Here is a 25,183-nt window from a genome sequence, read left to right as displayed (position 1 = left end):
CAGTTTGCAGAACTGTGTGCAAATATATTTTTGTTGTTCAAGGCACTCTGTCTGTGGTATTTTCTTGACAGACCTAGCAAACTAACACAAAGTGTACGTATTCATAGTCTGGTTATACGTGTCTCTGAAAATGACTGAAAAGCACACTACACTCTCTCACCTTTCTGGGAGGCTGTTTCAGGGGGGAAAGTACATCTTTCAGGCATATATCAAAATGACCCTTCCCTTCACCCATACAAGTGACTAGTGTGACAAGACACAGTGACTAGTTTATAAGTAAGCCCATGATCTAGGTTGGGCTTCCAAACTTTCATTCTCCAGATATTTGGAATTGCAGCTAAAAAAATCCATGTGTGGACTAAAGATGGAGTGATGGATGCAGAAAGTTACAACAATTCCTATTGGTGATAAACACACTGTAACAATCTCCCAGACTCAAACCAGAAATCTGGAGGAAATTTAAGTAATGAGGTTTAGAAGTATATATAAAAAATAAGCAAGTTTATAACACTAAAAAATAACTCTAGTATAATTCAACTACATGGAGAATTAGAAAGACTGGAAATTTCACTCATATGTTAATTAGTTACATGCCAAATCAGAGGATAAAACTATAATTTCTTACCTTATTTTGGGACTTCAGGCCTCCACTTTCCTTGGGCATTTGCCGCTGTCCATATTCTATACTTCTGTCCTGAATGTCTAGGCCTGGATGACTGAACATTATCTAAAATACAAACAATTCCTAGTTTAGTGACAAAAGAACACATTTCTTATTTTATTTTTAATGAAACTATGTATTTCAAAACTCCATAATCTATTAGTAGTAAGGTTTTTCAAAATGGTTTTAATAAAAATTATTATGAGTCATCCTGTTTGTTATTTAAACTCAGATCTTTCTCAATACATTTAAAATGAAATTTAAAAAGTAGCATACACTTCACTTCTGGTTTCAGTTTCAGCATGTAAGGAACCTGAAGTTGCCATTCTGCTGCAATTACAAGTAAAAAAAAAAGGGGGAATAATAATAAAAGCATCAACAACTCTTCTTAGATCCATGAGAGACGAAGACAGGACAAACCCCACACCTAAGACTGCAGAGACTCATGAGTAGATATCACCATGGAAACCAGTGCAGGGTAGGGAAAAAAAAAAAATCTCAACGGTAATTGACAAATTGCTGGAGGCTCAGGATAGAAAACTGGGAGTTAAACACTCCTAGGGGAGGGGGAAGGCAGTAATTGTGACATTCCCAAGCTTCTGTCAGTTTACCTCTAACAGCTCAACCAAGTTTACACGGTAAGTATCAGAAAAATCCCTGCATGCTTCCAGCATGGAGACGGGAGAAAGAACCATTATGAAATGTGCTGGAACACTCTTTGTAACAAGACTTGTCCTCAGGGAACACTAATGAACCAGAGCCTAACCTACTATGATATTATCAGAGTCAGGAGGGGATATATACCCAACCCTGATCATCTCAAACCACCTGATCCACCTAAAGGGGGAGAAACAATATATATATAATTGAAATGCACAATCCAGAGGGAAAACCTTAGACTTAAAGACTGATACCTCATCACAACCATAAAATGCTTTCTTTCCTCACACACATTACCACTCTATCACTAAAGGCTTATTTACAGTAGTTCCTTTACCTAGCACATGATGCCTAGCAATCAAAAAAATATTAAAAATTACACCAAAAGACAAAAATATATTCTGAAATGTCACAACAAGCATCAGAACCAGATATGACAGGGATATTAGAAACAGCAGGCTAAGAATTTAAAACAACTACGATCAATATGCTAAGCACTCTAAAATATAAAGCAAGATAGAATACAAAAACAAATGAGCAATGCAAACGGAGAGTCGGAAATCCTAATAAAGAATACCACCACCAGCTCTACCCCAAAGCTAGAGATCAAAAGCACTAAGAGCATTAAGAATACCTTTGATGAGCCTAGTAGACTGGACATGGCTGGGTAAAACACCACTGAGTATGTGAATATAGCAATTTCCAAAATTGAAAGGAAAGCGAACAAAAAGTGGGGAAAAAAAAGAACAATATTTAAGAATGGTAGAAGAATTTCAAAATGTGTAATTTTGTACATATATACAAGACAAAATGATCAGAAGAAGAAAAGAATGAAAATAACAAAAGAAATATATGAAATAATAATGACTAAGAATTTACCCAAATTAATGTCAGATGTCAAGTCACAGATCCAAGAAGCTCAGAGAGTATCAAGTAAGAAAATGAAAAAGAAAAGAAAACCATCTAAGCATATAATTTTCAAACTATAAACAAAAAAAGAAAGATTAAAAAAAATTCTGAAAGATGCCAGAGGAAAAATAATTTACTTAAAAAAAAAATTACATTGGACTTCTTTGCAGAAACCAAGTAAACAAGAAGAGTGAAGTGAAATAGTTTAAGTGGTAAGTGGAAAAGTCCTCCAACCTAGAATTCTGTAACCTGTAAAATTATCCTTCAAAAGTGAAGAAGACTGGTGGCAATGTATTGGTGCAACCACTGTGGAAAAGAGTATGAAGGTTTCTCAAATAACTAAAAATAGAGCTACCATATGATCCAACAATTCCACTTCTGAGTAAATATCTGAAAGAAACAAAAACACTAACTCAAAAAGATATATGTACCCCAATATTCATGTGAAAATTAAAGTCGTTTCAGTTCAGTTCAGTCGCTCAGTTGTGTCCGACTCTTTGTGACCCCATGAATCGCAGCACGCCAGGCCTCCCTGTCCATCACCAACTCCGGGAGTTCATTCAGACTCAGGTCCATCGAGTCAGTGATACCATCCAGTCATCTCATCCTCTGTCGTCCCCTTCTCCTCCTGCCCTCAATCCCTCCCAGCGTCAGAGTCTCTTCCAATGAGTTTACTCTTCGCATGAGGTGGCCAAAGTACTGGAGTTTCAGCTTTAGCATCATTCCTTCCAAAGTATTCCCAGGGCTGATCTCCTTCAGAATGGACTGGTTGGATCTCCTTGCAGTCCAAGGGACTCTCAAGAGTCTTCTCCAACACCACAGTTCAAAAGCATCAATTCTTCGGCATTCAGCCTTCTTCACAGTCCAACTCTCACATCGATACATGACCACAGGAAAAACCATAGCCTTGACTAGATGGACCTTTGTTGGCAAAGTAATGTCTCTGCTTTTGAATATGCTATCTAAGTTGGTCATAACTTTCCTTCCAAGGAGTAAGCGTCTCTTAATTTCATGGCTGCAGTCATCATCTGCAGTGATTTTGGAGCCCCCAAAAATAAAGTCTGACACTGTTTCCACTGTTTCCGCATCTATTTCCCATGAAGTGATGGGACCAGATGCCATGATCTTCGTTTTCTGAATGCTGAGCTTTAAGCCAACTTTTTCACTCTCCTCTTTCACTTTCATCAAGAGGCTTTTTAGTTCTTCTTCACTTTCTGCCATAAGGGTGGTGTCATCTGCATAGTTGAGGTTATTGATATTTCTCCCGGCAATCTTGATTCCAGCTTGTGCTTCTCCCAGCCCAGCGTTTCTCATGATGTACTCTGCATAGAAGTTAAATAAGCAGGGTGATAATATACAGCCTTGACATACTCCTTTTCCTATTTGGAACCAGTCTGTTGTTCCATGTCTAGTTCTAACTGTTGCTTCCTGACCGGCATACAGATTTCTCAAGAAGCAGGTCAGGTGGTCTGGTATTCCCATCTCTTTCAGAATTTTCCACAGTTTATTGTGATCCACACAGTCAAAGGCTTTGGCATAGTCAATAAAGCAGAAATAGATGTTTATTTGGAACTCTCTTGCTTTTTCCATGATCCAGCAGATGTTGGCAATTTGATCTCTGGTTCCTTTGCCTTTTCTAAAACCAGCTTGAACATGAGGAAGTTCACGGTTCACATATTGCTGAAGCCTGGCTTGGAGAATTTTGAGCATTACTTTACTAGTATGTGAGATGAGTGCAATTGTGCAGTAGTTTGAGCATTCTTTGGCATTGCCTTTCTTTGGGATTGGGATGAAAACTGACCTTTTCCAGTCCTGTGGCTACTGCTGAGTTTTCCAAATTAGCTGGCATATTGAGTGCAGCACTTTCACAGCATCATCTTTCAGGATTTGATATAGCTCAACTGGAATTCCATCACCTCCACTAGCTTTGTTTGTAGTGATGCTTTCTAAGGCCCACTTGACTTCATTGAATTCCAGGATGTCTGGCTCTAGATGAGTGATTACACCATCGTGATTATCTGGGTCGTGAAGATCTTTTTTGCACAGTTCTTCTGTGTATTCTTGCCACCTCTTCTTAATATCTTCTGCTTCTGTTAGGTCCATACCATTTCTGTCCTTTATGGAGCCCATCTTTGCATGAAATGTTCCCTTGGTATCTCTAATTTTCTTGACGAGATCTCTAGTCTTTCCCATTCTGTTGTTTTCCTCTATTTCTTTGCATTGATCGCTAAGGAAGGCTTTCTTATCTCTTCTTGCTATTCTTTGGAACTCTGCATTCAGATGCTTATATCTTTCCTTTTCTCCTTTGCTTTTCGCTTCTCTTGTTTTCACAGCTATTTGTAAGGCCTCCTCAGACAGCCATTTTGCTTTTTGGCATTTCTTTTCCACGGGGATGGTATTGATCCCTGTCTCCTGTACAATGTCATGAACCTCAGTCCATAGTTCATCAGGCACTCTATCTATAAGATCTGTGTCCAACTCTTTGCAACCCCATGGACTATACAGTCCATGGAATTCTGAGGCCAGAATACTGTAGTGGGTAGCCTTTCCCTTCTCCAGGGGCTCTTCCCAACCCAGGGATTGAACCCAGGTCTCCTGCATTGGAGGTGGATTCTTTACAAGCTGAGCCACAAAGGAATGGTCATAGCAGCATTATTTACAATTGCCAAGATATGAAAACAAGTGTCCATCAACAGACAAATGGATAAGATGTAGTGTACACACACACACACACACACACACACACACACACTGGAATACTACTCAGTCATGGAAAGAGAATGGAAATTTGACCTGTGCACCAATATAGATAAACTTGGAGGGTTATTTCACTAAGTAAAGTAAGTCAGGCAGAGAAAAACAAATACTGTATGACATCACTTATATGTGGAATCTAAAAAATTTAACACAATATTGTATATAACAGAAAATAAACAGATTCACAGATATAGAAAACAAATGAGTGGCTATCAGTGGGGACAGGGAAGCAGCAGGCAACATGTGGGAAGGGGATTAAGAGGCATAAACTATTATGTAAAAGCAACACCTTAAATTAAAAAAAAGATCAGTTTTTAAAAAGTGAGAGAGAAAGACTTCCTTAGGCAACAAAAATTGAGGAAATTTCTTGCTGGCAGACATGCCTTATAAGAAATGTTATCAGACGTTCCTTAGAGAGAAGGAAAATATATAGGTCAGAAACTTGGATCTACATGACAATGGAAAATTTTAGGAGAAACAAGGGAAAATAATATAAACTTTTAATTTTCTTATTCTTAATTGAGCTAAGAGAGAGGTTTGCTAAAAAATCAGCATATATTTACATACCTATACATATACAGGTATATGCATATAAAGTGAAATGGATGACAGCAATGACAGAAGAAATGGAAGGAGGAATTAGGATTACTGCTAATATAGAATTCACCCACTATCTGTAAAGCAGTTTACTGTTAACGGAAAAGTAAATGAATGAAGTATAATATACCATGCTGCTGCTGCTAAGTCGCTCCAGTCGTGTCTGACTCTGTGCGACCCCATAGATGGCAGCCCACTAGGCTCCCCCATCCCTGGGATTCTCCAGGCAAGAACACTGGAGTGGGTTGCCATTTCCTTTTCCAATGCACAAAAATGAAAAGTGAAAGGGAAGTCACTCAGTCGTGTCCGACTCTTAGCGACCCCATAGACTGCAGCCTACCAGGCTCCTCCACCCATGGGATTTTCAAGGCAAGAGTACTGGAGTGGGTTGCCATTTCCTTCTCCGAATATACCATGCTACCACTAGCCAAAAGAAAATACAAATACAGACAGAGGGAGCTTCAAAACAAGGAAAATTACCAGTGATAAAGAAGGGTATTATATAATACAGGGGTTAAATCTCCCATGAAGACATAACAATCTTTAATGTGTACATGCTTAACAACACAGCATCAAGTTACATGAGGCAACAACTGGTAAAACTGCAAGGAAATGGATGTACCAATTACCATAGCTGGAAACTTCAATATCCCTCTCTCAGAAATGGACAGACTCAGCAAGCAGAAAATCAGTAAGCACAGAGGTGAACTAAACAATACTTTCAAACAAATGGATACAGTGACATCTAAAGAAAACTTCATCTAACAAGAATAGAATACGTATTTTCTCAAGCTTACATGGAACATTAACCAAGACAGACCAATCTGGGACATAAAATGGACCTTAACAAACTTAAAAGAGTAGAAATCATACAATGTGTGTTCTCAAATCACAGAGGAATTAAACTAGAATTCAGTAAGAGGATACCTGGAAAATCCCCAAATAAGTAGCAGCTAAACGACAGAGTTCTAAGCACATGGGTCAAAGAAGAAATCTCAAGAGAAATCAAAAGTATTTTGAACTAAAAAGAAATGAAACACAACTTATCAAATGCTGTGGGATACAGTGACAGTAGCACACAGAGGGAAATTTATAGCATTGAATGTATTTTTAGCAAAGATCTAAAATTAATAATCAAAGTTTCTACCTTAATTGTTCAAACTACCACACAATTACATTCACCTCACACACTAGCAAAGTAACGCTCAAAATTCTCTAAGCCAGGCTTCAACGGTACATGAACTGTGAACTTCCAGATGTTCAAGCTGGATTTAGAAAAGGCAGAGGAACCAGGGATCAAACTGTCAACATCTGTTGGATCATCAAAAAAGCAAGAGAGTTCCAGAAAAACATCTACTTCTGCTTTATTGACTATGCTGAAGCCTTTGACTGTGTGGAACACAACAAACTGGAAAATTCTGAAAGAGATGTGGAATACTAGACCACCTAACCTGTCTCCTGAGAAATCTGTTTGCAGGTCAAGAAGCAACAGTTAGAACTGGACATGGAACACCAGATTGGTTCCAAATTGGGAAAGGAGTACGTCAAGGCTGTATATTGTCACCCTATTTATTTAACTTATATGCAGAGTACATCATGAGAAATGCTGGGCTGGATGAAGCACAAACTGGAATCAAGATTGCCAGGAGAAATATCAATAGCCTCAGATATGCAGATGACACCACCCTTATCGCAGAAAGCGAAGTAAAAAGCTTCTTGATGAAAGTGAGAGAGTGAAAACGATGACTTAAAACTCAACATTCAGAAAACTAAGATCATGGCATTCAGTCCCATCACTTCATGGCAAATGGATGGGGAAACAATGGAAACAGTGACAGACTTTATTTTTCTGGGCTCCAAAATCACTGCAGATGGTGATTGCAGCCATGAAATTAAAAGACGCTTGCTCCTTGGAAGAAAAGCTACGACCAACCTAGACAGCATATTAAAAAGCAGAGACATTACTTTGCCACAAAGGTCCATCCAGTCAAAGCTATAGTTTTTCTAGTAGTCATGTATGGATTGACAGCTGGACTATAAAGAAAGCTGAGCACTGGAGAATTGATGCTTTTGAACTGTGGTGGTGGTGAAGACTCTTGAGAGTCCCTTGGACTATAAGGAATTCCAACCAGTCCATCCTAAAGGAAATCAGTCCTAAATATTCATTGGAAGGACTGATGCTGAAGCTGAAACGTCAATACTTTGGCCACCTGATGTAAAGAACTGACTCATTGGAAAAGACCCTGATGCTGGGAAAGATTGAAGGCAGGAGGGGAAGGGGACGACAGAGGATGAGATGGTTGGATGGCATCACAGACTTGATTGGCATTAGTTTGAGTAAGTTCCAAGAGCTGGTGATGGAGACGGAAGCCTGGCGTGCTGCAGTCCATGGGGTCATAAAAAGTCAGACATGACTAAGCGAATGGACTGAACTGAACCTTGGGAAACGAGAAAAAGAAGATTCAATCAAAATAAGGTAAAGAAAAGAAACAATAACAATTAGTGTAGGGATCAATTACATTGAAAGCAGGAAATTAATGGAGAATATCATGAAACCAAAAACTAGTTCTTTTAACAAGATCCACAAAAGTGATAAGCTTCTAGTCAGGCTTCTAGTCAGACTCATTGGAAAAGACCCTGATGCTGGAAAAGATTATTTATTTTCTCACCTGATTGGCTTGGCTTCGTAGGTAGACACTTCTGGCATTCAGACCTTCAAAGGGAGAAGGTCTTGAGCTTCTGTAAGGCTCACTGGTAACCACGGTATCTTGATGGAAAAGATGATCTTTCACTAGAGAACTGGAAGTATCTTCTTCAGCTGCCTAATGGGAACAATCCCCAACTCATTAGTTTCCAGAATATGAAAACAACAAAATAAAATACCTTCACTAACAAGAATTCAGCAAGTTGGTCAATATGTAGCACCATCACTGTGTATGGCAGTTCCCCAAAATCAAATACACATTATGAAGCCATGTCAAAATAACAGAATATGAATTAAAATTAAAAAAAAAAACTCAAGTTTATGAGCAAAAGGGACCGTCTTATAGAAAACAATATAGGATGAATCAGAAGGCTAACCATGCCATGTGAGAGATGTATCTGATTATAGTAAAGCTGTTAATTATAACTAAAAGTAATATGTACACAGAGAGTGAAGAAATTATGAGGAAGAAAATGCAAATCAGTAAAATTGTTACTTTGAAAATTTTCTTTAAAAATTGTTTTTTACACAGTACCAAAGACTGTACTGTATGATATGAGGGGTCAAAGAAGGAAGATAGTAGTCTATGATCTTGTTCAATAAGGAAATTAATTATTAGCCTTAATTTATGGATTACTTAGAAGGATTCAAATCATATACAGACTTAGGAAAGGAGATATGTCAATCAGTGAGTCATGAATGAAATGCTTTGAAACTTCATAAACAATATTTCTGTGAAATAAATACTGAATAAGTGAAACTTAGCATATCAGAAAACAGAAAGTCCTGAGAAGGTTTTGTTTCTTTTAAGAAATGAGATAACTACTTGCTATTATTTTTCCCATTAGTATATAGTTATCTGGGAAGAAACAGTGACAACCAAGTAAAATGACAGTAATACGTCTACTGCCTCACTCTAAAATATTTACAGTAATCATAACAGGGCTAATATTTTTAAAAGGAGAAACCTTTACAATTTATTTTATAAAAATAAAAACATTAAAATTTGGCTTACTTTAAAATTCAACAATAATACTCATTAAATGGCAAGATATGATAAATTTATAAGTGCACATATGGCCCTTGCTCTGAAACAAAGTAGTTTTGTGACATTTTATTTCTCTGGAACTCAGTTTTTTCAATTATTAAATAATTATAATACCTATACAGTTTTATTACATGGACTACTGGAAGGATTTAGTGAGAATATATACAAAAATGCTCTGAAAACTAAAAGCTGCTATTTTATCAGGAAGCAATTAAACTTTAAAAATGTATCTGAGAATCTACTGCCTACTGAAAACTAACTGTCAAACCCAGTTAATTGCTATTTTTATATAATTTTCCTAATAGTTGCCCCCTGTTATAACAATGCTCAGTTACTGCAAAGGAGTTGGCTAGATAATGGTATTCAGCAAACATTCTTTCAAAATGCATGATAAAAGTTGAGAAGAATAAAAGAAATTCACGAAATGTATTTGTTCCAGAGAGTTTTCAAAATAAATGACCCAAGTAATTGTCAAAAATCATAAACAACTTGAATAGAAGAAAACAACAAGAACAACAAAAAGGTTTAGAGAAAGGGCCTAGGTTGAAACCCTGTCTTATCCACCTAGGGTATAAAATTTTAGCAACTGACTTTTCTAAATCACAATTCCTTTTTATTATAAAGTGGGTACAATATTTGTATTAAAAATCTCAGGGTCAGCTGAGATAACTCAAAGAGATTAAAAACTATAAATAAGCACAAACTGCAGTGTTAGTCATAGTATCAGGAATGGTCATAAAATAATTATGCTTTTTATGGTGACAACTATTTGGATCAGGTCGTCTTTACTGCATTCTAATCTAATGGAAATCATTTAACAATTGTAAAATAAAACTTACTTAAAAATATGTATCTGAACAAATATAAAATGGTTTCATGACCCAGTGTTTTACTGTATGACTAAGGTTAATTATATTCTGTACATTAAACAGTAAATACATTTCTTTTTGATTAAATACATTTTTAAAGGGAAATATAAAAAGTATTATTTCATTATTAAACAAATAAACATGTGGATGATAGTTGGGTAATAAATGATTTAGTTCAACTATTAAATGCTTACCAAACTACCTGGAATTAACCTAAAGAATTATTTCATACTACACAGTAAATTTACAGCTATACACCTCAAAGTGTCTCAGTTAATAAAATAACTAAAACATCTTTCAGGAGTCTGGTAAAACAAATAAACCTTCAATGTACAGTCTACAATCTATAATAAGGGATATACTATCTGTGAATTGTGAGAAACTAACATTTGTAGAGAATCTAACAGAAAAAGGGCATTTTTCTACTACTTAACTGTATCTCTTTCAGCAAGCTTAAATTTAGATGTATGTTAAACTGATGAAGTTAAAAAAAAAAAAGTGGTGATAGGAGAATGGTCATTCTCATTCACTGCTAATTCTATACACAGGAGTAAAATCTGGGCCAACCATTTCTGAATAGCACTTTTAATAAAATATATCAAAAGCTTTAAAAACATGTATACATTTTGAACATTTACTCGATCTAGTAAAGAAAAAAAATGTACTGAATAGAAAGAGCTTTAGACATAAAATATTTTCCTCAGAAAATTTTTTAATAGTAAAAATGAAGAAACAACTTTAATGTCCCAAATTAATGGGATGGTTATGTAAATTATGGTATGTCCACTTAACATAATAAGTGGTCATTTGAAATTAGGCTTATGAATAATATCTACTTTGTGGAGAATTAATGCTAAAAAGTCCATATATAAAATTTTATTTACATATTTTAAACATGAAAAGATAAAAGATTTAAAGGATATAAAATGAATGCTAATTCTATTCCTGAGTATGATAATGAATGCTTTTTCAATTTTCAAGAGTTGTTCACTTTTTATAAGGTGGGTTTCTTTTAAAATATAGGTATATACTTTCTCCCTTTATTTTCATGTAAAATCATAGTATTTTAAAATATAACACAATTATATTCTATCAAAATATTCAAATAATTCATTAACTAATGAACCAGTCTAAGTAGATCCCCTCCCCCTCCACCCCCGCCACTCTGTATTTGAAATAATAAACTGAGACATTGTTCAAGCCTTGTTTCAAACCCTTCAGATTCAGGCAGAATATCTCTTTTGGTCAATAAAATAAAATAATTTTCAAAAACAAGCTAAAATTCTGAGTGTTTTTCAAATCCATTTTCTCTTCTCCATACCCACTTAGCTACTCTCTTAATGCAAACTTTCATTATTTTTTTGCCTCTTATTTTAGCAGGTTTCTAAATGATTGCCTCGTTAAAGTTTAGGCATGAAAATTTGTTGGTTTTCCTACTCAGAATCCGTATAAGGTATCCAATTATCTAAGCTCTGTTGGGGAGCCCTATACACACTGGAAAATAGAGGGCAGAGAATCACTACTGTCTGAGGAATGTTTTCATAAGATAAACAATTTATGCAATCCATAGAAATGGGCTCTCTCACTCTAGAAGCACTGAGATACAAGATAAAGTCTCGTTTATTTCATAGGAAAAAGAAATGTAATAAATACATGAAAACCTGGTGGACTTCAATTAAAGATTTAAAACTTTGATGCCAATTTTTTATAGACTAGAAAAGATGGAAAATATACATAATAATACTCGATACTGGGAAGGGTATGGAGAAATATTTTGTACTGTTGGTGAGAGTGCAATTCTTCTTTGAGAAACTTTTATACAGATACATACATAAACAAATAATCATCTTAGCACTCTTTTTTAACAAAAAAGATAAGAACAAAGAAAATATCCTATGGCTGTATGACCATGGGACTGGTTAAAAATTTATGATATATATATATATGATAAATTCTAAAAGCCATTAAAAAGATCTGTATGCAGTACTCACAAAAATTGCTAAATGAAAAAAAACGCTAGGTATACAATTGTTAATATGACATGATCCTATTTGTCAAGTTGAATGGATAAATAGATATTTTAAAATTTTATCAGTATAAGGAAGGATATACACCAAACCACTGACATTTCCCTTAGGAAATATTTTATATAAAGGACTACAGATATAATAACATAAAGGTAATAAAGTAAATATGTGCATAGTTATCACCCAACTTCAAAAAGAGAAATAACCAAGACAACAAATAACATCAATACGACAATAGCATCCCCTATCTATACCACCTGTATAGGAAAATATTATCTTGAAGTAGTTGTTTATTTCCAATTTCTTACGCTTCTGTACAGTTTTACCACACAAATACTATTTCTAAACAATATTTAGTTATAGATATTTCTGGATTTTGACTGATACCATGCTACTTGGGACATTATGGAACCTGCTTTTCTTGCTTAACTTTTTTTGCATGAAATTTATTCATGTTGACATATGTAGCAATAGCTCACTCCTTTTCACTTGTAGTGTTGACAGCTAACATATATTAAACATTTTCTATGTATCAGACATCGTCCCAAGTACTTTACATGATTTAATTCATTTAATCCTCATAACAACCCTTCAAGGTAGTTGGCATTATTTTGTCTCTACTCCACAAGAAGAAACTAAAGCTTAAAGAGATTATGTAACTTGACTAAGATAAAACACTTAATTTTTTGCTATTTCAAACAACAGTGCTAAGAACATTCTTCTACAGGCCTTATGATACACATTTAAAAGAATTTTTCTGGTACCTACACCACAGGTAGAGATGCTGGAATTATAAAACACATGTATGCTCTGATTTATAAAATAAAAATTATTTTCCAAGGTGCTTTTAACAATTTACATATCCACAAACAATGTTCTACATCTAGGCATTATCACAACTTTCTTATTTGTGGATATGCTACTTAATTTCTATAATAATGAACTAGGCCTCACTAAAACTTAGTGTTTTCTTTCCATGAACAAGAAACTTTGAGAATGAACAAAAGCACTAACAAATGCACGTACAGGTCTGTCACTTTACCATGGCTCCTACTCCACGGTTTTATAATCACTTTCTATTTAAGATTATTTACTACCCTGTTTCTCTCCAGGACCGTCTGACATTTCACAATTCTGATTCTTTGTACATGTCATTTCCTCTGCCCACAAAGACTATCTTCTATTTTCTACTAGAAAAACTCCTTTTCAGAGTTTGGGATTAACATATAGACACTACTATATATAAAAGAGATAAACAACAAGGACCACTACATAGCACAGGGAACTCTAGTCAATATTCTATAATCACCTAAATGTCTGTTGATCCATGATTTAATTCATTTAATCCTCACAACAACCCTTCAAGGTAGTTGGCTTATTTTATCTCTACTCTAAAGCTTAAAGAGATTATGTAACTTGCCTAAGATAAAGCACTTAATTTTTTGCCAAACTCATACGAAAAAAATTGTCATTTTATTAAAAAAATTTGTACTATTTGTTATTAAAATTAATAAAAGCCAAAACATTTTTAAAAATTTGGGTAAGAGTAAAAAGGCAAAAAGTATTCTGGCTAACTTTTGAATTTTTTAATTGGATTGTAACTCTTTAGAAGAAGTAATTAACTACAGGAATAGGGATATAACCTCAAATTAGGTGGTGGAAAATCTTCCACAAGAGCAGAAAATTTAATATATGAATGCCACAAAGAATGTACATACATATGCACAATCTTCATCTTTTAAAAAGTTGTCTATAGCTGTAACATACATCCAATGCTTTTAGTACACTGGCTCCTCTGTATTATCTAAAAAGTAAACTACGCCAATATTTAATGTACAGTGGAAACCTGCTTCACTCTCATAGGCTTGTATAGTAATTACTCTCCTATGGTTGCTCAGAGATCGTTTAGCTTTTTCTTTCTCTAAGATTAATATAGCAATTTTTGTGTGCAGAGGCAAAAGGATGCAGTATAAATTAATAATTTTAGCTGTTCAGTTCAGTTCAGTCGCTCAGTCGTGTCCACTCTTTGCGACCCCATGAATCGCAGCACGCCAGGCCTCCCTGTCCATCACCACCTCCCGTAGTTCACTCAGACTCATGTCCATCGAGTCAGTGATGCCATCCAGCCATCTCATCCTCTGTCGTCCCCTTCTCCTCCTGCCCCCAATCCCTCCCAGCATCAGAGCCTTTTCCAATGAGTCAACTCTTCGCATGAGGTGGCCAAAGTACTGGAGTTTCAGCTTTAGCATCATTCCTTCTAAAGAACACCCAGGGCTGATCTTCAGAATGGACTGGCTAGATCTCCTTGCACTCCAAGGGACTCTCAAGAGTCTTCTCCAACACCACAGTTCAAAAGCATCAATACTTTGGCGCTCAGCCTTCTTCACAGTCCAACTCTCACATCCATATATGACCACAGGAAAAACCATAGCCTTGACTAGACGAACCTTTGTTGGCAAAGTAATGTCTCTGCTTTTGAATATGCTATCTAGGTTGGTCATAACTTTCCTTCCAAGGAGTAAGCATCTTTTAATTTCATGGCTGCAGTCACCATCTGCAGTGATTTTGGAGCCCCCCCAAAATAAAGCCTGACACTGTTTCCACTGTTTCCCCATCTATTTTCCATCTCAATTAGAACATAAGTCTAGAAGACAGTCGTAGAGAAAATAAATACAGATTTTGCTTTTTTCCTCCTTTTGTCCTGTCTCCCTAAATTAATTCTGAGGCAGAGAAAATAGCATTGTTCTGCAAACTTTTTAAAATGGATGGGGAACATATGTATACCTGTGGTGGATTCATTTTGATATTTGGCAAAACTAATACAATTACATAAAGTTTAAAAATAAAATAAAATTAAAAAAATAAAATAAAATGTATTGTTCCCAATAAATAATCTAGTGTGAAGAAAGGTAGTTAAATGAGTATTACAGTCTATCAACTGCTCCAAACTTTAATTCTTATATATCACAAATCACAGGTCTGAGTGTGTGACTGGGTCATATCTAATAAGAGAAGTTTTAAATAATTATACTACTAGTTTATTTTAGCATGATGGAAAAAAACAGAAATGTTCTTTGGTAAGAAATCTTGTATTTTGGGCTTCCTAGGTGGCGCTAGTTGGCCATCTGCCAATGCAGGGGACATAAGAGACATGGGTTCGAAAACTGGATCCAGAGATTACCGGGAGAAGGGCATGACAACCCACTCCAGTATTCTTGACTGGTGAAATCTCCTAGACAGAGAAGCCTGGTTGGTTATAGTCCATGGGGTCACAAAGACTAGGACACAACTTAGCAATTGAGCACTGAGCACATGCAAACTTAGAAAGCAGAGAAAGGGGGAATATATTACTAGTAATTCTACAAGCCCAACAAAATTACTATTTATACTTTGATGTGGCAGCAACGCATTTTAGATTTGACCACAAATGTCTCATGTTCCCTAGGTTTCTTTTAATTATTTTTCATTATCTTAGGAATAAACTAACCTTGAATTTTTAATTTTACAAGTCTATGAGCTTTGTCTTACAACATTAATAGCATATACAGTATTTTGTTTAGGCAATCTGAACACAGTAAGCAGTGATGAAATAATATGGAAGGAATATGAGAAAAATACCAAGATACAATGTCCAGCAAAAACAAGAAAAACAAGTTCTTCAACCTAGATTAATCAACTGAAATACTAACCTATGTTTTCTTTTTCTTTTTTAAAAAAATTTGTCTATTTTTTAATTGAAGGTAATTGCTTTACAGAACTTTGTTGTTTCCTGTCAAACATCAACATGAATCAGCCATAGGTGTACGCAAAAAGTTAGGTTTGGCTTAAAAGTGGTATTAGGTGTTCAGGGATTGTTTATTGTCTGTAAATCTGTTTCTTAGTTAATAGGCAGGCTGTAGTTGTATAGTTCCTACAAACTAAAAATTTTTAGACAATCCTTTAACTGGTGAATATATTTCTAGGATTTTATCCTAAGGTCACATTCAGAAATACCAACAAAAATTAATGTATATGACCATGGAAACTAAGTAAATGTTCAAAGAAACATGAATGGTTAAATAAACCGTAGTATCAGATCAGATCAGTCGTAGTTACATAATATAATGGCTAAATTCAAGGTCTTTCAAATCAGACTGTGTGGGTTCAAATTCTATGACTTTTTACTAAATTTCAATCACCACAATCTCTACTGTTACCAATACAAACAAAAATCCGATCAAGGACACAATCAAAATGGAGAAGAGATCGATTCTAATGGTGATTTTCAGTTAGTTCAGTTCAGTCACTCAGTCGTGTCTGACTCTTTGCAACCCCAAGGACTGCAGAATACCAGGCTTCCCTGTCCATAACCACCTCCTAGAGCTTGCTCAAACTCATGTCCATCAAGTTAATGATGCCATCCTACCATCTCATTCTCTGCTGTCCCCTTTTCCTCCTGTCTTCAAAGTTTCCCAGCTAAAGGATATTGTCCAATGAGTCAGTTCTTCACATCAGGTAGCTTCAGTTACAGCATCAGTCCTTCCAATGAACATTCAGGACTGAGATTGACTGGTTTGATCTCCTTGCAGTCCAAGGGACTCTCAAGAGTCTTCTCCAACACCACAGTTCAAAAGCATAAATTCTTTGGCACTCAGTTTTCTTTATGGTCCAACTCTCACGTCCATACTTGAACTGGAAAAAACAGCTTTCACTAGACAGGCCTTTGTTGGTAATGTTTCTGCTTTTTAATACGCTGTCTAGGTTTCTCATAGCTTTTCTTCCGAGGAGCAAGTGTCTTTTAATTTCATGGCTGCAGTCACCATCCAGGGTGATTTTGGAGCCCAAGAAAATAGTCTGTCACTGTTTCCATTGTTTCCCCATCTATTTGCCAGGCAGTGATGGGACTGGATGCCATGATCTTAGTTTTCTCAAGTTGAGTTTTAAGCCAGCGTTTTCACTCTCCTCTTGCACCTTCATCAAGAGGCTCTTTAGTTCTTCTTCATATTCTGCCATAAGGGTGGTCTCATCTGCATAACTAAGGGTATCGATATTTCTTCCAGAAATATTGATTCCAGCTTGTGATTCATCCAGCCTAACATTTCACATGATGTACTCTGTGGCTCAGCTGATAAAGAATCTGCCTGCAATGCAGGAGACCTAGATTCAATCCCTGGATAGGGAAGATCCCTTGGAGGCTACCACTCTAGTATTCTGGCCTGGAGAATTCCATGGACTGTATAGTCCAAGGGGTCGCAAAGATTCAGACACAAGTGAGTGACTTTCACTTCACTTCACTCTGCATATAAGTTAAATAAGTAGGACGACAATATACAGCCTTGACATACTCCTTTCCCAATTTGGAACCAGTTCATTGTTTCATGTCCAGTTTTAACTGTTGCTTCTTACCCTGCACACAGATTTCTCAGAAGGCAGGTAAGGTGGTCTGGTATTCCCATCTCTTTCAGAATTTTTCCAGTTTGGTGTCCACACAGTCAAAGGCTTTGGTGTAGTCAATGAAGCAGATGTTTTTCTAGAATTCTCTTGCTTTTTCTATGATCCAATGGATGTTGGCACTTTGATCTCTGGTTCCTCTGCCTTTTCTAAGTCCAGCTTGAACATCTGGAAGTTCACGGTCACATACTGTTGAAGCCTTGCTGGGAGAATTTTGAGCATTACTTTGCTAGTGTGTGAGATTAGTGCAATTGTGCGGTAGTTTGAACATTCTTTGGAATTCCCTTTCTTTGGGATTGGAATGAAAACTGGCCTTTCCAGTCCTGTGGTCACTGCTCAGTTTTTCCAAACTTGCTGGCATATTGAGTGCAGCACCTTCACAGCATCATCTTTGAGGATTTGAAATAGCTCAACTGGAATTCCATCACCTCCACTAGCTTTATTCATAGTGATGTTTCCTAAGGCCCACCTGACTTTGCATTCCAGGATGTCTGGCTCTAGGTGAGTGATCACACTATCGTGGTTATCTGGGTCCTGAAGATCTTTTTTGTACAGTTCTTCTGTGTATTCTTGCATCTCTTCTTAATATCTTCTGCTTCGGTCAGGTCCATACCATTTCTATCCTTTATTGTACCTACCTTTACGTAAAATGTTCCCTTGGTATCTCTAATTTTCTTGAAGAGACCTCTAGTCTTTCCCATTCTATTGGTTTCCTCTATTCCCTTGCATTGATCGCTAAGGAAGGCTTTCTTATCTCTCCTTGCTGTTCTTTGCAACTCTGCATTCAAACGGATATATCTTTCCTTCTCTCCTTTGCCTTCAGCTTCTCTTCTTTTTTCAGCTATTTCTAAGGCCTCCTCAGACAACTATTTTGCCTTTTTGCCTTTTGTTTTCTTGGGGATGGTCTTGATCACTGCCTCCTATACTCCATCCATAGTTCTTCAGGCACTCTGTCTATCAGATTTAATCCCTTGAATCTATTTGTCACTTCCACTGTATAATTGTAACAGATTTGATTTATGTCATACCTGAATGGTCTAGTGGTTTTCCCTACTTGGTATTTGAATACAACAGAAAAACTGAGGCAGAAGTACCCAAAATCTTTAAAACAGCAATTACCTCTGGGGTAGGGATAAATGATTCCTGATTTCTTCTTTGTAGTTTTCTAACTATCCAAAGAGTCTACATGAAGTTTAAGAGTCAAGAAAAAAATTCAATGACAAACATTATGCAAAAAGATTATATACAGTTTTTCTCCCTTGTTAGTAATCAAATAAAACTCAGTCTAAAATATACAAAGGTTACAGGAACTGAACTATAAGATAGTACTTAATGTTAAAGTGCTACCTACCACCTTTGAAAATGAATGTATGAACAATTCATATGCTCCTTAACTACAGCAAATGACTTTAAAAAATAAAGGTACATTACAATCCTTTTAATCATCTGGCTGAAAAATGACACTACTTAATTCTAAAAAAGGATAAGTTAGTCAAGTATTTCTCAGTGGTTAAGAGATAATATGATATGGTCTCACTTCAGATCAATTAGGTGTCCTTCTTCTGCCCAAAGCATGGAATCTGAGATCCTGTTCTTATAATCACAACCAGTCGTGAGGCAAGTTTTATGGATTGTTACAAACCTAGCATGTCTGAACAGTAAGAGCTGTTACAACTAATAACTCTGGTTGGAAAAACAATTTAAAATAATCTTAAAGCAAATATAAGCTAGCATTTGAAAACAAACAAAAAAATCCCATCTTAAGTGGCTTATTAAAATAGTGAAAGAAACCAAATGAAAAGAAAGAACACTCATACGTTATTACTACTTGGGGTTTTTCGTTTTTCTAAAAACACCTTAGTTTTGAAGATTTTTCTTCAATAAACTTTTCCTAAGTACCAGCCAGGTATATGGTCAACACTGTACTAAACATTAGGGATAAAAGATGGGCAAGATATGATTTTAAATCCAAATAATGATGTTATGACATCCTTCAAAGACATATATGAAAGAGAAAGGTAAATACCTTTCCAGTGATTTTTGATACTGATGAAGATAACTGCTGAAAGCTCAAAGTTGTCTACTGTAAATAATCAAATGTTTAGTGTAGTTATTAGAACAAAACAGCTATTCAAATCTTTATAGAGCAAATTAATAAATATTCAAAATGGAGAGGATTCCACTCATATTTCAAGTCTTAAAAACATTTATGATGTAACTATAACAGTTATTTTCTTGGGGTTAAAAAGATAGTGGGTTATTCTTTTAACGCCATTTTAGTTACCTTTGCAAATAATTACTAATAAAGTAAACCTAACATAACCACTGGAGAAGGCAATGGCACCCCATTCCAGTACTCTTGCCCGGAAAATCCCATGAACAGAGGAGCCTGGTAGGCTGCTGTCTATGGGGTCACATAGAGTCAGACACAACTGAGCGACTTCACTTTCACTTTTCATGCATTGGAGAAGGAAATGGCAACCCACTCCAGTGTTCTTGCCTGGAGAATCCCAGGGAGGGCGGAGCCTGGTGGGCTGCCGTCTGTGGGGTCACACAAAGTCGGACATGACTGAAGTGCCTTAGCAGCAGCAGCAACATAACCACTATGATAAACTACAGTTAACCTGCACTAAAATTCAAAATGTTATGTATGTCAAGTCCATTGGTGAATTATGAAACTTTATTCCTAATAAGGTGGCTAACTTAATTAGAACACTTTATAACTTCCAATACACTGCAAAATAAGAATGAGGTACTTGAGAACTGGCACTACGGTAAACTTAAGACTTTTGTCAGTTTAATTCTGGAAGTTGATTCTTTTCAAAAATGTCACATTTCGCTAGCCTCTCAGTATCCTTCAAATTAAAGTTAATATATCACATATACATCATCAGGCTCAGAATTTTTTTAAACTAATAAGAACTGATTTTTTCCCTACCCAAACATACTTTTAGTTATAAAAGCACTATTAAACCAAGATGTAATACAATCTTCTTTTGAAAGATGGGATTTAGCCTAAGGGAGATGTATATCTAAAGAAGTTCAGAATGGGAGTAAGATAAAATGAACATGACTATAAATATTAGCTTTCATTCTAATCATCTTCCTTTTCTGCTTAGATATTGGCTAGCTATGGCTGCATAATAAATTACCACAAAGAACATTTACTATCTGATAGCTTCTTTAAGTGAGAAATTTGGGAGCAACTTAGCTGTTCACTAACAGGAATAAGTACATTTCCTCTCTCTCATTCTGAGGACCTGTGAACTAAAGAGAGAAATGATCTGCTCCACATACAACCAAAATACAATGGCAGGGCAGGTAGAGGATAACTGCTATAAAACCTTCTGGTTCAAAGTAGGAGAAAACGGGAGAGTCGCTGATCCAAAGTAATTCTATAATCAAGGTGGGAATATGTTAGAAGTTCCTTGAATATGGGAATAATTCTCCAAAGCTGTTGGCTCTGCCCTTTGAGATTTTGGTTCTATGTCTGAGTTATCTTTCCATTTTATGAAAGGTAGTCAAATTTTACATGTACGACATTTTTAAACCTGCTTTGTGCCAGTGGAATTTGGGGGATCTAGGGGTCACGCCTTAGGTTGGTGATATTTTTGCTAATTAACTCTTTTGAAAACTTTGTAAGTCTCTTGTCAATCTTACCGAGCTTCACTCTGTTAGATAAAAAGCGTAGTCATAAATCTGACTTAAACTCTTTTCTACTTCAAATTTCTGCTAAGAATACCTTTAATCTGTTTGTAAGCCCTCTTACTTTAATTAAAGGTTCTCTGAGGCTCACCTTACATCTTTCTGATTATATAGAAAAGATGTTAACAAAGGATGTTATAGTCAAAACACTGGCTTCATCTTAAGACAAACTTATCTGAGTGCCTTCGACTTACCTCTGCCGGGAAGCCAAGTCCTAATTTTAGCATAGTTCAACATATTGAGAGGATGAGATTTTTCAAAACCAGCAAGTCCTGCTTCTTTTTTTATTTGTTTGCTTAGGAGTCCTTCCTGAGCCTGTTTCTGCCAACTTCTGTTTTATCAATAAGCAGAAGCAGAACATTATCTATTTCACATATCAGTATAGGTGACAGTATTGCTCCACTTTCTGCTACTATATAACAGTGATTTCCTTTCTTAGTTTCCAATATGGTTTTCTTCATTTTCACTTCAGTCGTCATTGGCAGTCTCTTCAAAGGCTTAACATTAAGCTTCTAACTACTGTCCCCAAGTTCAAATTATATGCCACATTTTAAAGTGCTTGTTATGGCAACATCCCATTACAGGTAGCAAAATCTGTATCAGGAATAAATTATCCCCAAACCTAAAGGCTTAAAATGACATTTATTATTTTAGTTTCTCTAGGTTATGAATTCAGGAACAGTTTAACAAGGTGGTTCTGACTCACATTCCCTACAGAAGTTACAGTTAAGACATTAGCTATGACTGCAGTCATTGGAAGTCTCCTTTGGGGGTGAATGACCTGCATTCAAGATGGCTCATGAACATGTTTACTGTCACAGAGTTTCAGGTCCTCACCACAAGAACATCTCCAGAATTGCCTGAGTGTCCCCATGACACGACAGTTGGCATCCTCCAGTATGGTGAACCGAGAGAGCCAGAAAGAAGCTGCAATATCTCCTATGGCCTACCTTTGGAAGTCATACTCTTGTCATTCCTACCATATGCTTTTTGTTCAGTAACAACCCACTAAGTATAGCACCTTCTCAAAGGGACAAGATTCAGATCCCATCAAAAGGAACATAATTTAAGAACCTATTTTAAAAACATCACAGTAAGTAAAAACCAAGAATTAAAATTTGACATAAAAATTGCTCTTTGTAAAATTACATTTAAGTGGAAGCCTATTTTAGAGTCTCTAGTGACAATGCACATTTTCTACTTTATTATGAAAATAAAAACCAAGCAAGTGCTTAAGTGTCTAATGAAGATAAAATATAAATAACTGTTTCAGGGGTGCTTGTGTAACCTGCTGGACTGGGGGCAATAGAGAGACTCTACTATGAAGCACAGATTCCAAGAAGCCAGCAACAGAGTAACTACTCTTCTTGCTTTGGTTATACAGTAATTCTCTTCACTGGGCTCCTCCTTTCTATTTCTGGGCTTCTGTGGTGGCTCAGAGGGTAAAGTGTCTGCCTACCAATGTGGGAGACCCGGGTTCGAAAGCTGGGTCAGGAAGATCCCCTGGATCCCTTTCTATTTCTAAATTTTTACTTTTTTTTTTTTTTTGCCTCTTGCGATAAATTTATTATTCCTCATTCATATCTTGCCCATTTTACTACTCCATACCAAAGACTTGACATATATGGCACTAGAAGGAAATAAGATTATGAAAAGAAGACAATCGTTTTTACAAAACCATTGACTGTGATATGTACAAAGTTTGCAAACAAATCCTGCAGAAGTTATTTCTCTATACAATGTTATATGTAGAAATGAAGCAAAACCAAAGCAGAATGTTAAAAAACTCTTTTAATAGATGAATTTTAAAGAAATTCACTCTCTTCATAGGGAGCAATTCCGAAAACGCTTTTCCATTTCCAACCCCATATTTTCTTTGATTGCTGTGATTGTTGTTCAGTTGCTAAGTTGTGTCCGATTCTTTGTGACCCCATGAACTACCGCACACCAGGCTTCTCTAACCATCACTGTCTCCAAGTCTGCGTAAACTCATGTCCATTGAGTCAGTGATGCCATCCAACCATATCATCCTCTGTCATCCCCTTCTTCATCCCCTTCTCCTCTTGCCCTCAATTTTTCCCAGCATCAGGGTCTTCTCCAATGAGTCAGTTCTTCGCATCAGGTGGCCAAAGTATTGGAGCTTCAGCTTCAGTCTTTCCAATGAATATTCAGACTGATCTCCTTTAGGATTGACTGATTTGATCTCTGTTCCATCCAAGGGACTCTCAAGAATCTTCTCTAGCACCACAGTTCCAAAGCACCAATTCTTCAGCTCTCACCCTTCTTTATGTTTCAACTCTAACATCCATACATGACTACTGGAAAAACCACAGCTTTGACTATACAGACCTTTATCAGCAAACTGATGTCTCTGCTTTTTAATATGCTAAGTTGGTCATAGCTTTTCTTTCAAGGAGCAACTATCTTTTAATTTCATGGCTGCAGTCATTGTTCACATTGATTTTGGATTGTAAGAAAATGAAATCTGACACGGTTTTTCACGTTTTCCCCATCTATTTGCCATGAAGTGACAGGACTGGATGCCATGATCTTACTTTTTTGAATGCTGAGTTTTAAGCCAGCTTTTTCATTCTCCTCTTTCACCTCCATCAAGAGGCTCTTTAGTTCCTCTTCACTTTCTGCCATTAATTGGTATCATCTGCACATCTGAGGTTGCAGATATTTCTACTGGCAATCTAGATTCCAGCTTGTGATTCATCCAGCCTGGCATTTGGAATGATGTACTCCTTTCCCCATTTTGAACCAGTCTGTTGTTTCATGTCTGGTTCTAAATTGTCCTGCATACAGGTTGTGATTCATCCAGTCCAGCATTATTTTCGTTGATACCAGAACAAAATAGAACTTTGGAAAATAATTAACTAAAAAAATATTTATTTTGTATTTTATTACTTACACCTAATAAACTGAAATTCACTATAAAATAATAACTAGTGGTCAATAAAATAAATAGATTCATATATTACAACACAAATAAGAACTCTTAAATGTATAATAAATATGTTAGGATACATCCACTGAAAGCAAATTACAGACACAAAAAGATTGAAAATCGTAAACTTGAAACACTAAGGGCACATAAAAATATTCCCTATTTAAGTGAAGTTTTGGAAAAAATCTATAGTACAATGATATGGTAACACATGCATACCTATTGACTTGTACAGAAAAACACTCAAAGGCTACATTTAAAAATATGTATGATGGTTATCATGGAAGACAGCATATTTATGTTTTATTTTTTGAACTTTGCTATACTTCTCACATTTTCAAAATGAAAACCATTTTTATTTTCTGATTGTAAATGTACATAAAACAGTCTGCCACATCTTTAGGTGATTTCTATGTTTATAATAATATGAAAATTTATATAAGGTATACATATAAATTTGGTTTTTTTCTCTATTATTCTAAAAGTACTAGTACTTTAGGATATTAAAAGTACTAAAAAGAAAACCATACAGCTCAGAATCCCACAATCCAAAAGCAACCAACAAAATTATTTATCATTTTAGTTGAGTAATGATGGATCATAACACCACATAATTATGTTTTTTACTACTCAATATATTACAAGTAAATTACAAATAATAAAATTTTTTTACGGGTCTTATGACAAAGATACCTTAATTAATTCAACCATTTCCATTCTATTTAGATAATTTTTATTATCAGTATTTCACACACGCTCAAAAATCTGTTTATAAAATTTTTGTGTGTATCTCTATCCTTTCAAATTCATTTACTTGATCAACAGGCATGAATGTTTCTATTTTTATGGCTTTTAAATATGTATTA

The 25,183-nt window shown here is 35.8% G+C and overlaps 1 protein-coding gene across 1 annotated transcript in view; it reads right to left on the bottom strand.

Annotated features, from left to right (window-relative positions):
* The window catches only part of SPRED1 (sprouty related EVH1 domain containing 1), a 121,799-nt gene that overhangs the window by 6,964 nt on the left and 89,652 nt on the right, over nucleotides 1–25,183 (bottom strand). Inside the window, exons 5-6 of the mRNA XM_027553492.1 lie at nucleotides 8,254–8,406; nucleotides 626–727 (exon numbers count right to left, since the gene is read on the bottom strand). Coding sequence (XP_027409293.1) covers nucleotides 626–727; nucleotides 8,254–8,406 — 255 coding nt within the window. The remainder of the gene's footprint in view (nucleotides 1–625; nucleotides 728–8,253; nucleotides 8,407–25,183) is intronic.

This window comes from Bos indicus x Bos taurus, chromosome 10, assembly GCF_003369695.1.
Source record: "Bos indicus x Bos taurus breed Angus x Brahman F1 hybrid chromosome 10, Bos_hybrid_MaternalHap_v2.0, whole genome shotgun sequence".
Lineage (NCBI taxonomy): Eukaryota > Metazoa > Chordata > Mammalia > Artiodactyla > Bovidae > Bos > Bos indicus x Bos taurus.
This window is presented reverse-complemented; position numbering and strand designations above follow the sequence as displayed.